This window comes from Oryzias melastigma, linkage group LG10 (assembly GCF_002922805.2).
Source record: "Oryzias melastigma strain HK-1 linkage group LG10, ASM292280v2, whole genome shotgun sequence".
Lineage (NCBI taxonomy): Eukaryota > Metazoa > Chordata > Actinopteri > Beloniformes > Adrianichthyidae > Oryzias > Oryzias melastigma.
Genome location: NC_050521.1, coordinates 21,731,219 through 21,747,268, shown reverse-complemented (window position 1 = coordinate 21,747,268; position 16,050 = coordinate 21,731,219). Strand labels below are relative to the sequence as shown.

At 39.8% G+C, this 16,050-nt stretch overlaps 2 protein-coding genes across 3 annotated transcripts; one reads left to right on the top strand and one right to left on the bottom strand.

Moving 5' to 3' along the window:
• Positions 1-40: 40 nt before the first annotated feature.
• hmgn7 (high mobility group nucleosomal binding domain 7) lies at positions 41-2,026 on the bottom strand. Of its 2 annotated transcripts, none has more exons than XM_024283724.2 (6): positions 1,874-2,026; positions 910-942; positions 797-826; positions 647-694; positions 453-572; positions 41-381 (listed from the first exon to the last, which is right to left on the bottom strand). In XM_024283724.2, exons 1-6 carry the CDS (start codon positions 1,886-1,888, stop codon positions 334-336), a joined length of 294 nt encoding a protein of 97 aa, XP_024139492.1. In that variant the 5' UTR covers positions 1,889-2,026; the 3' UTR covers positions 41-333. The 2 variants fall into 2 exon arrangements, with proteins under 2 accessions (XP_024139492.1, XP_024139493.1); XM_024283725.1 differs by having other exon boundaries at positions 647-691.
• An 807-nt stretch (positions 2,027-2,833) lies between these two features.
• Positions 2,834-14,183, top strand: sh3bgrl (SH3 domain binding glutamate-rich protein like). The gene is made up of 4 exons (XM_024283723.2): positions 2,834-3,097; positions 8,501-8,686; positions 12,192-12,272; positions 13,550-14,183. The coding sequence occupies exons 1-4, from the start codon at positions 3,053-3,055 to the stop codon at positions 13,583-13,585; spliced, it is 348 nt and encodes a 115-aa protein (XP_024139491.1). The 5' UTR covers positions 2,834-3,052; the 3' UTR covers positions 13,586-14,183.
• The last annotated feature ends 1,867 nt before the right edge of the window (positions 14,184-16,050 follow it).

The following is a 16,050-nucleotide window of genomic DNA, read 5'->3' as shown; positions in this document are numbered from 1 at the left end:
CACAACTCACGACATAGCCAATCCGGCAGGGATACGCGTTCTACACCAAACGAGCCTTCCGTAATCATAAAATGCCTTTTAAAAAAGATTTTAGTGTGTTTTTTTTAATCTTGCAGACACTTGATATGACCACTGCAAATCTGCAAGGCGCTCCATGTTCAGCTTTGCTTTTTTGTGCTAAAAATCTGTACGGATACTTATAAAATCATTGATAAAAATATTCCTCTGTTAACAATACGCCTTGGAGGGAAACCGTGTGAGACTTGAGGAGGAGAGGGAGGGCTGGCTGGCTGGGTAGGTGGGTCGTAGAGGAGGAGAAGTTGGGCAGTGGTGCTACTCGGACTTGGCCTCCTCCTTGGCCTCCTCGGGGGCTGCTTCCACCTGGAAGGAGGAGAAGCAGGAAGTTAGGGAAGTTTTTAGGTTTGAGGCGGCCGGGGGTCACCGAAGCTCACCTCGTTGGTCTTGGCCTCGCCGTTCTCAGAGTGGTTCTCCTCGTTGGCCTCTGCTTCGGCGTTCTCCTTTGCCTTCTTGGTCTTCTTGTCCTCCTTCTTATCATTCACAGCCTTTTCTTTCTGTTGGAGGAGTCGAAAATGCTTAGAAACTTCATTCTTCACATGAACTTTTTTTTAATTATTATTTTTTTTACCTTTGCTGCCTTCTTGGCCTTTGGCTCCGGTTTAGGTGGGGCCGGCTTCTGTGGATAAAAGAATTTTATTTTTTTCCCTCATTAACATTACTTTACTTGTTTTTACCCACAATTCCCTGCTTCAACCGTTTAAAGAGTGTGCTTCCTTACCGCTGATAACCGGGCCGATCTCCTCTGAGGCTGAAAAATTTTAAAGATTGTTAATTGGAGCTGCTTTACGTAAATGCATTTAAATTGTGCACAAAAAGCAACAGATTTGTCACCTCTTCCTTCTCTCCTCCTTCTGTTCCTTGTGCCTGAAAAACAGAAAAATATGAGAATAAATGACAAAAATAAGAATAATATGTGTTTATTTTTGCAGCAAATATGATTTCTGCACGTTTTTGGGCTAATTAAATTTTACTCGAGAAAACTTCTCAGATTCAGGTGGAAAGTGAGAAATAATGGAAATCCAGGTGGATTTTCTTGCCTAGAGGGCCTGAATTGGAGCCTGGATGAGGGGATTGGAACGTGGGCCGCGTTAGCTGAGCCATGTGGGTGCGTGGAGCCATAAGTTGAGGGCCTGGGCCCTGTTTTTTCCCTCTCACTCCCCCCTCATCTCTTTCTCTCATTCAATGCATGGAGGCTCAGATTTGAAAGCTGGCGCGGGAGTCTCTCAGAAGGGGGAGGGACCTTTTCCGCGCTCTCGCTCGCCCCCTACCGGTAGAGGCGAGTCATCGCAGCCATTTGGGACCGCGAACAAAGAGGGAAAATATGTAATTTTATCGAAATGCGCGCGCGAATGTCAGCTTTTTGAGTCAAAATGACAAGGAGAGGCACTAGAGAATTTTTGGGCCGTACTTTCGGTCGGTTTGGTGGCGATTTGGCGATAACCGACGCGTTTGTTCTCGGTAGGTCGGCGACGAAGGTGGACAAGAGCTGCAAAGCATGGCTGCTGCTTGTGCTTTAACTGCATGGAGACCGAGACTTCTGACTCCCCAAAAGGACAGCGGCGCTCGCAGTGAAACGCGATTTAATAGTCGCACTCGAACAGGAAAATATTCATTTTAACACACAAAAAATGCACATTATATCTAGAAAATTGGGAAAAATTACCGGCGATAAATAACCAACATACGTTGCGTTATAATTAAGTAATGTCTCGGAGGGATGTCTTCACAATCATTTGCATCGCATTAATAGCTGATATCCACCTCAAAATATTTTTATTATTTTGAGAATACGTACCTTTCTCTTGGGCATGATGATTTCTTGGAGGTTTTCTTACAAATACGACTAAAACGGCTTTTATTCGCGGGTTCAGTGCATGTGAAGACGAGTGTCTCCCTAATGCTCGGCAGTGTAGTAAACACACTGGAACAGAGAAGCGAGTGGTTGAATGGGGGGAGGGGTGCGGCTAAAGGCATGATTGATAGGCTCTGGACCAATCAGATGACGCCATTCGGGCCCGCAGAACACTTGGAATTTTGGAGCCGGTGATGTTCTGGGGGTCTGCGCGAATGGCTTCTCCGGGGGAGAGAAGGGAGGAAGCCTGCGAGAATGGAGGGGCTCCCCTTCCGAGGACATGTTGCTTTCACTTACAGTGTGAGATGTCAGGCACGAGGCAGAGGGCCGCGCGGCTCGCCTGCGCGCGGAGGCCCGCGCAGGCCTCCGCCGCAGGGATAAGCCCTTGCTTTTTTAGCCCTGTCTTTGCGGGCTCGTGTCACAAGCGCGAGCTCGCACATTTTAAATTTCCACCCATAAAATTCACGCCGTTGTTGGGAGTCCAATATGGCGCCCACTCCTCTTCGACACATTTTTTTTCGTTGTTTTGTCGGTCGCTTTACTAAAATTCAAGAAAAAAAGACAACCGCCGGCTGCCGTAGACGCCTGCAGGGGGCTCACAAAGTCCGTTTAATGAAAGTAGCTGCTTAACTGAGGCGTGCTGTTACACAAACCCGCTCAAATGAGGGGTGTTTCATCGCTGCAAATGTTTTTTTTTAAATATATATTTACGATAAATTCGTACAAAAAACAGCGTCAAATCAACACGTCCAGCCGAGCTCAGGGTGCACGAGCAGGCCGGGTGGCAGACAAAGGGGGTCAAAGCTGAAAGATTCAGACAGTAAAGCCTCCAAGTGTTGCCATCTTGGAACGAGCCTGTCGCGTCGGTGTGCGCGCGCGCGCTGGCCTCGCGGAGGGGGGGAGAGAGTCTGGAAGGGGCGTGGAGGCGGAGGAGGAATGCGAAGCTCCATCCAGAGCTGAGAAGCGGAGCATTTGCGCAGATAGTCTGCGCTGTGAACATCATAACGCCGCTTTGGAAGTTTGTTGTAGTTTTATTGTCATCATTATTTTATTTTAAATCATCCTCCTGCACGAAGCTGAGCAAAACAGCTGCTGGAATCGAGAGCATCAAGAGGAAAGAAGATGGTGATCAAAGTGTACATAGCATCGTCCTCAGGATCCACCTCGGTAAGACCTGAAACAATGGAAAGGCTCTTTTTGCTGGGTTTGATCAAAGCATCCAAGGTTGAGTAGAAATGGATAACTGAACTGATGTTCAGACTGTCATCTTCATCCTCCTGCAAGCTTTAGGAGGACGCTCTCATCAGGACACAGCTGGAGTTTCTCAATGTGGCTTTCCCTTTTTTTTCTAACTTTCTCTGCAACTTTATCAGAGAAGAAACACCCAGAAGACCCGAAAACTGTTGCGGTTTGTCACACTGCTTCCTGAACTTTGCTTTACATTTGCAAAACAAGCTGCAGAAATATAATGCAGGGAAGAGAATCAATAATGCTCTCAGAGATGTTCCACCTGATGCCATAAGAGCTGTTGTAATCTGACTTCCACTGTGCTTTCTTTTGGATCTTTGGCTGCTAAATTTCTTCAGATGGTGATGCAACTCCTGCAGACAAAGTACTACTTTTTTAGGACTCATTAGATCAAGCTTGAACTATAAAATCTCAGATTCCGACCAAAAAGTAATCCTATTTTTTCAGATAAATATATTTGAAATCACTGAGTTAAGTTGTACATCTATTTTTTGCAATGCTTTCTGAGGACGAATGCATTTCATTGATCTGTTTCCAGTACAGCCCCTGTAGAAGAAATAGATGAACTGCTGCAGCTCTGACTTCCTCCAACACACTTCCTTATATCTATGGTTTATGTTAATGTTTAGCGATCAACCAAACTGCTGTAAACCCGTCTTTTATGACGCTTATCAAGGCCTCCGCTGTTATATTTTTCTCTCTATTTTCTTGCTTGTTTGTAAACCAACACTCAATCTAAAGGCTTTTGCAACAATATATATATATTTACCGAGAATCCTATGTGCTAGACGGTGTTTGGTGCATTCCACCAACCTAGCTACTGCTGACGAAGCTGCCAAGAACAAGGGGTATGAGTGGGAGGGTTTCCAAAATAATACTAAAAGCTTTTACTCGAGTGAGGAGAACAACACAGATGGCGTGTTGAGCCAGAGGAATTTGACCACGAATCTAACAAAAATGTGAGTTTTACTGGTGTAATCAGAACTATTCTGGCCTTAGAACTTCATAGGACTGAACTTGAAGGAGTAACACTGATGCTTAGGAAGTAAAACATAAGCATGGAAGTAGGATTTTGTTTTGGATATCGATCTGATATCACCTACTTTTATGATCTATACTCCAATCTCTATGATATAAATGTGTGTATTTCCACCTCAACTTTGAGATTGAAGTAATAAGAAAAGTGTTTTGTTCTCTTGACAAAATCATCTAATACTTATGACCTTCTCAACGTGAGATCATAACTTCTAGAAGGAACTGTCCACAACCAGTCGTGGTGTTTTGTTACACCAAGAAATACTACCATCCTCATTTCCATCGGGTATTTGTGTTAAAATAAGACCACATTTGAGTGGGAAACTAAGCTCGTTTTCTTAAAAGCACTCATGCAAATGTCACAGAGACCTGCAGGAATCAACTTTTCCATCTGTTGACTGCAGACAACAACTCAAAAGTTGCACGGTTGGACCAAGGCAAATTAGCGCATTTCCTCCCTGTGTCACTGCATGCACCGTTGCACAACTTCCCTATATCCACAATAGATGTCTCACATTCAATGTGTGTTTTTGCATTTACTTTTTAAAATGTTTACATTTATAGCTTATCTCCCCATTTGACTATTGCTAGAAACCTGGCTTGCTTTTTCTTTTTTGCTCTTTTTTTTGGTTTGTTTCCTCTTCAGAGGGCCAAAATAGAGTGTAGCCAAAGTTGCATTGTGCAGCTCTTTTATATCACTGCTGTAATGTTGACAGAGCTGCGGCTTGGGTGGAGGCTAACGCTGCTGTTAACATTCCAGTAAGAAACTGTTTTCAGCAGAAATCAGACCTGATCTAATCACGACAGACCTTTATCCTTCACAAACACACACGGCTGGAGCGGATTCATGTTTCCTGTGGCTCAGACTGGATTCAAAAGTTTGGCCTCGGCTGCATTAGAAAGGTCACGGAGCCTCTCCGACCATTTTAGTTCTTTTTTTTTCCCTCTCCACCTGATTAAACTGAGCATGAATAGTCTCCAATCAGTCGCCACTTTATTGATCTAATTTTATGTTGTGGCTGCTGTCCATCCAATAAATGTCTGGCATTGTCTAAGAGCTGTTAATACCAGAGCTCTGACCTTTATCTGGGATTGATCAGGTCTGTCACGTGATGATGAGGAGCGTAAACTGCTTTGGTGTTGATGAAGAATTTTGCTTTTTCAGAAAATTTAAGACACATTTGTTATGAGTCTTTGAAGGAAAGGTGGTTACTTTGAGGAGGAATTAAATGTACTTGAATAGGAGTTTCTCCATCCATCCATCAGAGGTTTCCTTGAGCAAATATTACCCAGATGATACCCATGATATTCCACCTGGTAACTTCTTAAACTGTCTAAGAAATTCCTGTTCATAGCAACAAATTCAGAGCTACTTTTGAAGTGTTTGGAAAGTTTTTCTTTGTTACAAGTAAAATAGTTGCATATTTTCTCCAAACTTCAAAGGTTTTGTGAGTCAGAAGTTCAGTTTAGCAACAATCTTAGTCTAAAAATTAAACTGCGATGTTCAGGATGAAGTCTTGGTGAATAGATCCATCAGTGATTTACCAACGTGGATTTATTTTCTGGCTAATAATCGCTAGAAGTAACAGAGAAATTGTCTATTTCAAAGGGTAGCATGCTTTGGAATGTTAAAATGAAAACCAGGTTGGGTTGTCTATTGATGCTTTGAGGAAAAGACTTCCGATTGCCTCTTTGTTTGCAGCCGTTTCAAGGAGATAAAAAGGTTTCATTTGAGCTTTTGAAGACGAAAATAGTCAAAAGTCTTTAAAAAAAAAGATTTATATAATTCCATTGTTTAATACTTTTCATATTGATTCCCTCTGAGATCAAAATCAGATTAATGTCTAATCATTCTTCAAACTACGCTAGTTTCTTTTCTTTGGATTGTTGTGAAGTTAAGATCGTTTCACATCTACTTGTGAAAGTTTGTAACCAAAGACATATCAACTGAACCAATAATAAAATTAAGACCTAAACTTATGTGACCTTATTGAGTTAAGTTTACTTTGTCCAACTCTGTTGTTCAAAATGGACAATTTTGTTGCCACTTGCCAAGAAAAACCATCACTCCTAATAAGATACAAATTTGAGTTCTACTAGAACCTATAAATAGCTGATTAAAAATTGGTTGGATTTGCATCCCATGGTACTCTTACGAGTGATCTAAAGCCTGAAGGGGACCAAATCACCAATCTTTTTTTTTTGTTCTTCTGCCATTTACTCTCCTTGGTCTATTCAAAGTTTGTAGATTCCCACGTGAAACACAGTAAGGTTCATTTCCAAAGATCCAAGACCCATGTCCTCAATCAGGCTTTGTTTGTCTGTCCATGGCAGAGTTTTGTTGAGGTTTTTCACTGGCAAATAAAGCAAAATATCAGAAGAAACATACAACAACCAAATGTCCCAATGAGAATAGTACCTAAAGAATATGGATATCTTTTTCTAAAAGTGCTGAGAGTGTTAGAAAAAAATATGACATACTTAAAAAGTTAGGATGAGGACCCTATGTTTTGACAAATATTGTATATTTTCAGTGAAAAGACTCGAAGTCAAAGCAAATGTCTCATTTCCATTGAGCGGTCCAGACTGGAAAAAATCTGTACAGTATTTGAGCGTTTCCATTATAAAATGGACCAGTTACGCCGGACCGATTGATACCATTTTTGGTCCCCCATTGGTTGTAGGTCCAACACTCAATGGAAACACTCACTTGAATTCCTCAGACCAATCTTAACCAATCAGGAGTGGACCGGTCCAGTCCGGACCTCTCAGTGGAAACGAGGCATAAATATCCCCCAAAGTTGAAGGACAGGTACAGCTGGTCAAAGCTTTTGGACGCCAAGCTTAAGACACAGTCGGTTGCAGCTCCAAGCACTATAAACAAAATAGGGAACATTTCCCTTTTCTAGATTTGCATTATGTTTGTAATTTCAGTGGGTATTTGCATTAAAGGCACATTGTGTAGGGCTGAGAACATCCAGCAGTCAAAACTCGAATCATGGAAATCAATTTTCACCGGTCGGTCTTTGCAACAAACTGGCTTGTTTAGATATCTTTTGCTTTTCACCACAATTTAAGAGAGGAGTATAATTTAGTTGCATTCCAAGAAATAAGATAAGGAAGCAATTGCTCAAGGCAGCAAATAATAAATCTTTATTACAACACCGAAGGCAAAGTCTGTTGGAACGCCAGGCGCTCGATTCAAAACCAAAAACGCCAGTGTTTCAAATTGGGAGCTCCAGTGTGGAGTTAGACTCGGGGGCACATGGCAGGAGGCCACTTTGTCCTACAAATTAATTTTGCTTGGCAACTGTACAATGCAGGGTTGTTGCGGATGTGCTGACGGTGCACCAAACTGAAAGGACGACAAGGAAACTGGTGTTGAATCGGAATTTTCTAGCTGTTTTGCCGTGTTAATGCGAGCGAGTCAAAAACTCTGTAGACTCTCCGGAGCGTTCCAGAGGGGCAGTGACGTTTTTCAAGCCCTGCTTGAGCAGGTGGAGCTGCCTCTAGGATTTTGGCCCTTTTTAGTGCAACTCCTGGTGACTAATTCACGTTGTCCCTGCAGACTCCAGCCCCCCACCCAAGTTTTGTTTCAGCAGATGGCTCTTTGGTAGTCCACCAGCCTCCTCTGCATAGCAAAAACTTGGGAGGAGCTCCAACAAGATGCTGTCAGAGCTGGAGGGAAGGAGATGAATCGATCCTTGTGTTTTTTGTGTGATAAACCTGGTTTACTTTGGCTTGAGGTGCATGGATTTGCATGCGGTCGTGCAGCAGAGTTTGTATGGGTGTGCATCTCTGTGAAGCAGGCCTTATTTGGCTCGTGTTTGACCAGTTACCTCCTCTTGAGTCCCAGAGGAGTTCTTGTTTCCGTCTGGCCTTCTAGGGCCATCCTCCTCCTGGCTTACACCCACTGAGAGCTCATTGGAAGAGAATTTCTCACACTCACACGGACTCGCATAGAATGAGTCAGAAGAAAGAGGAGCAGACAGTGTTCTGCATTTTGTAATAGAACAGTCTCAGATTTTAAGAGTTGCAAACTTATCACCCATGATCCACTAGTCCTTCCTTCAAGATAAAGTCAAAAAGGAGAAAACTTGGACATTTTTTTTATTTGTTTGTGGAACTTTGTAATTTTGCCAAATGTACCTAATCAAGCACTCGTGTGTGTTCTTTTTGAGCGTAAAGATGTTAGCAAAACCTTCCGTTTTCTTGCACGTCACACATCAACCTGTGGTTTTAAACGACAACTTCCCCTTTGCCATTTGTCTCGCCTTCCATGCACAGATCAAAAAGCAGCAGCAGGATGTGATGGGCTTCCTGGCAGCCAATAAGATCGAGTTTGAGGAGTGCGACATCGCGGCCAACGAGGCCAACAGGAAGTGGATGCGGGAGAATATACCCGAGGAGTCCAGACCTGCCACCGGGAACCCTCTGCCCCCACAGATATTTAACGAAAGCAAATATTGCGGGGTGAGACGAGCACTCTCTGATCTGCTGTTCTCTTTGTTTTAATTCATTTTAGTCCAGTATTACTTCAATTTATTGTGTTATAAGAGGCTGTTTTGTTTTCCCACTTGTGTTTTGAATTTCGTCACTGGTTCTGATGCAACAGATTGCAAAGTTACGGATTTAAAAAAAAAAAAAATGGAAAAGTCACTCTCAAAATTAGGACATGTATTAGACAAAATTCTGCAGACTCTTAAAAACTCTTCTGTTTTTTTTTTTTTTTTATCAAGAAAAGTTTGATTTTCTAGTCTAGACTGTCTCCCAGCTGTGATATTTTTAGCCTTCCATCTCTCCGTTCTCTGCTAACTGACTTGTACGTTTCTCGGTTAAAAAAGGAGGTGACTAAATCACCTGCTGTGTGCTGAATGAAGGAAAAACGGTGAGACCACAACCTCCTGCGGTGCTTCTGTCCGCCTGACACACAAACCCTCCGGCCTCTGGCAGTTTTGTCAAAAAACCCAGGAAGTTGTCGAGGCATCGGCCTGTCTGTCCTGCACATCAGCGCAGGCTGAAACACGTTCTAGAGAAATCAAAGGCCGTCATCTGCTCGGAGATGTCTGCTTTGACCTGATGTGACTGGACTCCTGCTGGCAGCTTTGGGTGGGACAAATAGTGTAAATCCAGAACCAAATCTTCCCATTTAATACATACTTTAAGTAGATAAAAACTACTAAGACCATGTTCATTTAATGTTTACTCCTACATTTACTCCTCATCATTTTTCACCACACCAGTGGGTGTTAGATTTAATCATTTAAGCTCCAGAAAGCTTCAAAGATAAGGACAATCAAGTGTTGAGTGGCCTAAAATGTTGCTTAATCCTAACTCTACTAGGCCAGGAGTCTTCAACCTTCAATATTCCAAGATTTATTCGGCTTTTACGCTTTATATTTATGGTCCTATCATAATAAACAAAAATGAACTATTGTTTTTTTATTGGTATAAATGAAAAATATAAATAAATTTGAAGTTTTTTCAAACTATGGAATAGTTTATAACTTTTGACAGAAGTTCATGTCACTTCCTTTTAAAATAAAAAAATAACCTTATTTCACAACGCAGCCAATGTAGTAGTTACTGTAATGTAAGCAGTGATTCGATACAAATCCACAGTTAATTTGATCATAGATTTATAAAGATAGAGTTTGTTATAATCTGGAACACATTTTCAGTCTGAATACATGCAAGTGGAACCTGGTCCAGGACCAAGAACTACTCTCAGACCCATCTTTAGAGGTGGTCTCCGTTAGTTTCCTCTCGGAGCGGAATAATTGGACCAAAACAGCCACCGTACCCGGTAGCTGTAAACAACGTAGGAAGGAAGCAACAGGACAAATATAAAGCAACAATTGTCTTGTTATTAAAGAGGAAAAATAATCCATCTGCTGACTCGTTAGAAAGTTTGTTCTAACAACGGTGAAAACACTTATTGCACGCTTTTCTGTGTCTCGTTAAGATGCTGCTGTGATGTCATCCTAAAAGCTTTTTAACAGAATTCTCTTATAAACAATGCTATAGCACCACAACAATGAGACACAGAAACTCATTAAAATGTGGGCGGATGAATGTAGGCTCGTTAAAACAACTTATAAAGTGACACACATTACTTCTCACAATGTTTTCCCGACATACTATATGTCATAAACACTTAGTTTATCATCCTATCTCCCCACCAGTCACCCTCTTGCAGCATGCCTCCGCCGTAGCAAACCAGCAGTAAAAAGTGTTGAACCTGAAGCTGATACAGACGTTCAAATTGATCAAAATTGAACTATCCCGACAAAGACGCAGCACGTACATAATTTCCATCTCTTGTTGGTTCGCTCCGCCCTCGTACTTCCTGGCCAATGAGTGAAGAGACCTTTAGTCATGTGGTTTTGTTTACAGTCTCTGTTCTGCAACAGGAAAATCTGAAAACAGACCAAACACAAGGATCAGGACTCCATTTGAATTTACGTGGACTTGGTCCAGACCAAACCAACATTCCAGTCTGAATAAACCCTTAATCAAAGCTAAATAAGTGACCCTTACCTTATTTTGCAACCTTAAGGTACTCTTAAAATTCTTGAATTTGTTAAAAAATAGAAAATCCCCTTTATATATATATATATATATATATATATATGTGTGAGATATATTCATTGTATATAAATTCTGGTTGTGCCTAATGATGTCCAATTGACTTTCTGATCAAAAATCGAAGTGTTTTACTACAACTAGTAAACTAAAACCACAACGCTTGATGGATTGTTGGAGCATCATGGGTATTGTAGTCAGGAGTCTGGCGGACTGATACGTTTTGTTCCTCCGTTTTAATTTGTTCCATGCGCCTTTTTGTCTGGCACGTCATTACTTTACTTTTTAAAAATTAAGAAAATGTTGTAAAAGAGCCACATGTTGCAGATCCCTGACTCTTTATACTTAGATTGTTTTACAAAATAGCAAGAGTTTACCGTCAGGATCAATGCACATGAAGATCCAAAGAAACCAAAAGCTTTGGAATTCAAGAGATCGCTGCTCTCACTCCTCCTTCAGCACAGTGTTCAGGAAAACGATTATTAGAAGTCATAAATGTAATTCATAACTCATAATGGAGCTAGCTGTTAGACTCGGTTGATGTTCCTGGAACCTTTTCCTGCATGGTTGGTGCGTGACTTCTTCTGTGGTTTATCGTTTCAGGCTATGATTTCTGACAGACTTTATTCATAAAGAGAGTCTTTCTTTTCTATTTGTCATACTTTTTGACAGAAAAACTTTATTTGCAAAGGACTTTTAATACATTTGCATCACAAACTCCTTCACACAATGAGAATTGCTTTCCAAAATGGCTACATGTGTTAGTATTTACATGTTTGGACCACAGTGCAGTCTCTTTTTAGAAGGTTTTTGTTCCCACTCGGACCTAAAACGTTGCTTTTGTAATGACTCACTCCTCATAATGTTGTGTTACAGCTAAGAGGTTGAATTTAGATTCAATTCAAACATGTTTTTGTTGTTTCTTTGATTTAAAACTAAATAGGTATTCAATTGTTTGTGGGCCACACACTGCATGTGTACTTAATGTTTTAAGGCCTAGAACATGTAAGCATTAGGTAATGTTAACCATGTGTTGTCGGCCTTCCTGTTTGATATTTAAGGAAATCATTTCACATTTGTAGTCAAATATGCTTATTTATTATGTGAAAAGTCTCCACTCTGTTGGCTGCGCCTTTTGTATTGTTGATGGATAAACACAAAGTAGCAAATGCAGGATGTGTCAGAACGGAAAAAAAAGGATTTCTTGGGTTTTTTGCAGCATCCGGGTGGTATTGAATGAGAGGATGCTCAAGTGATCACATAGAAAGGGAGTTATTTGGTGTAATTTTAAGGTCCGAACACAATCGATCAGCTCGTACCACCTCTGCGTGGCTCTGATTCAGGGTGTGTGGGATCACGTCTTTGGTGTGATCAATGTTCTGTCATTTTCCAGAACTATGAAGCCTTCTTTGATGCCAGAGAGGACAACGCCGTGTATGCTTTTCTGGGTCTGACCGCTCCTCCAGGTTCAAAGGCAAGTATGAAAAAAACCCCACAGCCATGTCATATGAGACAATGCCTCTCATATGTGCAGAAGACACATGTTATATAATAAAATGCACATATACTCACTTTATTAGGTACACCTTTCTAGTATTTTCCTCCTTTTACAGTCCGAACTGCCTTAATCCTTGGTGGCAAAGATTCAACAAGGTACTGGAGGGTTTGGTCCATATTGACATGATAGCATCACAGTTGCTGCAGATTTGTCGTCTGCACATCCATGATTCCAGTTTCCCGCTCCACCACATCCTAAAGTTTGGGTTGAGATCTAGTGACTGAGGAGTCCAGTGAACTTATTTTTATGTTCAAGAAACCAGTCTGATTTATGACATGGAGCCTTATCCTGCTGGAAGTAGCATCAGAAGATTGTACTCTGTGGTCATAAAGGACAATACTCAGGTAGGATCTGGTGTTGTAACCATACAAAATTGGTACTAAAGGGACCCAGAATGTGCCAAGAAATTATCTCCCATACCATTATACCTCAACCAAGAGCCTAAACCTTTGAGGAAAGACTTGATAGATCAATGCTTTCATGTTGTTGACGCCAAATTCTGACACTATCATGAATGTGGCAGCAGAAATAGAGACTCATCAGACCAGACAACCTTTTTCCAATCTTCTATTGTCGAGTTTTGCCTCAGTTTCCTGTTGTTATCTGACAGGAGTGATACCCGGTGTGTTCTTCTGCTGCTGTAGTCCATTTACCTCAAGGTTCTAGTGCGTTCAGAGATGTTCTTCTCCAGACCTCGGTTGTAACTAGTGGTTCTTGAGTTACTTTTGTCTCTCTACCAGTCTGGCCATTCTCTGTAAACCCTAGAGATGGTTGTGGGTGAAAATCCCGTTTCTGGAATACCCATCTGGCACCAACTAACATTCCACATTCAAAGTCACTTCAATCACCTTTATTCCCCATTCTGATGCTCAGTTTGACCTGCAGCAGATCGTCTTGACCGTGTCTATGTACCTACATGCATTGAGTTGCTGTCATGTGATTGGCTGATTAGAAATATGCATTAAGGAGCAGTGGGACAGGTGTGTCTTATAATGTGGCCAGTGAGTGTATTTTCCTTTTTATTTCCATCCTGCATACTGGCACCTCCTCTCTGTTACAGCAGGAACTGCAAGAAGGTGTGCCAGTTACCGTGGAAACAGGGTTCTTTTTTTCAATATTATCTCTGGCAAGAAAAACAAGGTAAAGACCAATCTGATTTTGATTTTCGTCTTTCTTCCTTTATTTTTCTCCAGGAGGCGGTAGCTCAAGCAAAGAAAGCGCAGCAGTAGCACCTTTACACTGTTCTCAACCTGAAACCTCCGGCCTTCCCCACTTCCTGCTGGACCCAGACCCACAGAGAAGAAGACAGCAACTCTTCACTCGGCAAACGTCTAACACCCGATTTTTACTTTTTTGTATGATCCGTCTTCAGCCGTGCCTTGAGGCCTCAGACCTCAGTGTGTGAATCTGATGAAATGTTAGCGTCCAGTCGTAGCTTCCTCCATAGGAGCGCTTCGCCAAGCTCCACCCATACTGTAACGCTCATCCTTTTAAAGCTCATTTGATCCAAAATCACTCCAAGCACACCCACTCACTCATCAGAACAACAGCACTTTCTGGAAAAGTTGTTGAGTTATTTACACAATTCTGATTTGGTGCCATTTGTGTCACAAACTTTTCCTTTTTTTATTTTTTACTAAGACTAAAAGTTTAGAAAGTGAAAGTACATTCCAAAAAGGCCAAATGAGGGAAGTTTGTTTTTTACTTTTTTTATTTACGTCTTTGTTTAAAGGAAGTAGCAGTTTCTCTTGTTTTTGTGTGACATTGTGTTGATAATCTTGTACAGCCTGGCCCGAAATGAAATAAAGAGTTAGGTGGCAAAAAGGATCATTTGTGTGCTTATATTGAAACAAAATACATGTGAAAAATGCAAACATTTCAAATGAAAGACATTCTACTTCATCATATCAGAACGAAAATTAAAGCTTGACCTAATAAAGGACACAAATGCAAAAACTGATGAGTTTTATGTAATGAAAAAGCCTAAAGAAAATGATAAAAAAGTAAAAAGAGAAGTAACTCACTAAAGCTGATCAAAAAAGAAACTGCAGTAAACCCAGTTTCTCTTTTAAAACAAGAATATGTGTGGGTCTCTAAGCATGAATTTGTTGATTTTATTAAAAAAATAGAAGATAAAGTGATTGGCAAAAGAGCAAATTGGACCTCAAGCATCTTGAAATAATTGGAACAAACTGGATTAGAACAGTAATATTTAGATACTTGATTGATTTGATGGTTCCTGCTTTATATATGTATTTATAAAAGAAATTCTCAGTTTTGATTTGGATCTTTATAAACAAATTACTGTGAAATTCAACATAAAACGCACCCTTAGATACTAAACTAACACATTTTTAATAAAAAACAGACAAAGAGTGTATTTTGGGAAGTGTGTATTTCCATTTGCAAAAAGTAGTAAATTTAAACTATTTTATTAGTTGAGTATAAGTATTAGTTTACTACAGGTACTGAGTCTAAAGTATCCTTTAGATAACTTAAAATTATAAATATTTTAAGTATGTAATATATTGATAATATATAAAAACTCAACTTCAATAATACTGCCTTACTTTTAGCATAGACCAAGGATTTATTTTTGATAAGACTTATATAAATTTCCTAAAACTGAGTTCATTTACTCTTCGATTTTGGATAAACTTCTCCTTAAGATTAAAGTATTGGGACAAATATAAGTACATATATTCTGCATTTACACACATTCAGCCTGTTTAACAATTTGTAACATAACTAACATTAAGCTTTTTTTGACTTAACTACTCAGTATTTCCTTCTGTGTGAACATTGTCAACCACAAGTGTGAAGCAATAACACTAAAAAAATAAAATAAGAAAATAATATTAATATGTTTCAAATGTACGGAGCCCTAAAGGGACATCGAAGTTAAAAAGACTGAAGTAAAAACTAAAATTTTATAGTTTTTTTGTCATTCGTTCTAAAAAAATGAAGTATTTTTGTTTGTTTTCTAAAAATAACGTAAAAAAATATGTTATTCAGTCTTTTAGAATATTTTTTTTTCAGTTACTATCTGGTGCACACCACATAGTAACTGAAAAAAAGGAAAAAAAAAGAACGTTTTTTTTCTTTCTAAAAATTGAAGTAAAAAAATTGTTTTCTAAAAACTGAAAAAAAAGTCTAAAAATTGAAGTAAGAATAATGTTTCTGGTTACTATCTGGTCAGCACCAATCAGTAACCAGAATATCTTTTTCAACTTCAATTTTTAGAAAATGTATACATGTATTTTTTGTTTTACTAAGGGGCTGAGATGAAACTTCCAACAGTTTTAACACATTTTCTCTCAGTACAGGATTTAATACTTTTTACATACAGTATCATCTCTTTGTTGAAAACATAAAACTCAATTATATGCAAACTCCAAACTTTTACAAACTTTTTGCAAATATGCAAACTTTTGTTTGCATATTTGCACTTATGTATATAATATTTGACTGTACTGGTGAACACAAACTCAGTTTTGTTTCACTTCCTGATTTGTCCTATGAGGCATTATGGGTAATTGAGTCAATTTGGAGGAACTTGTTAAATTCATCCCAATATGCAGTTTAATGAGAACAAACAAAAAAAAATAAAAAAAATAGTAAATAAATCAATATTTAACAAAATAATATAGTTATAAAGCCGAGAAATACGGTTAAAGTCAAAACACAGCCGTGT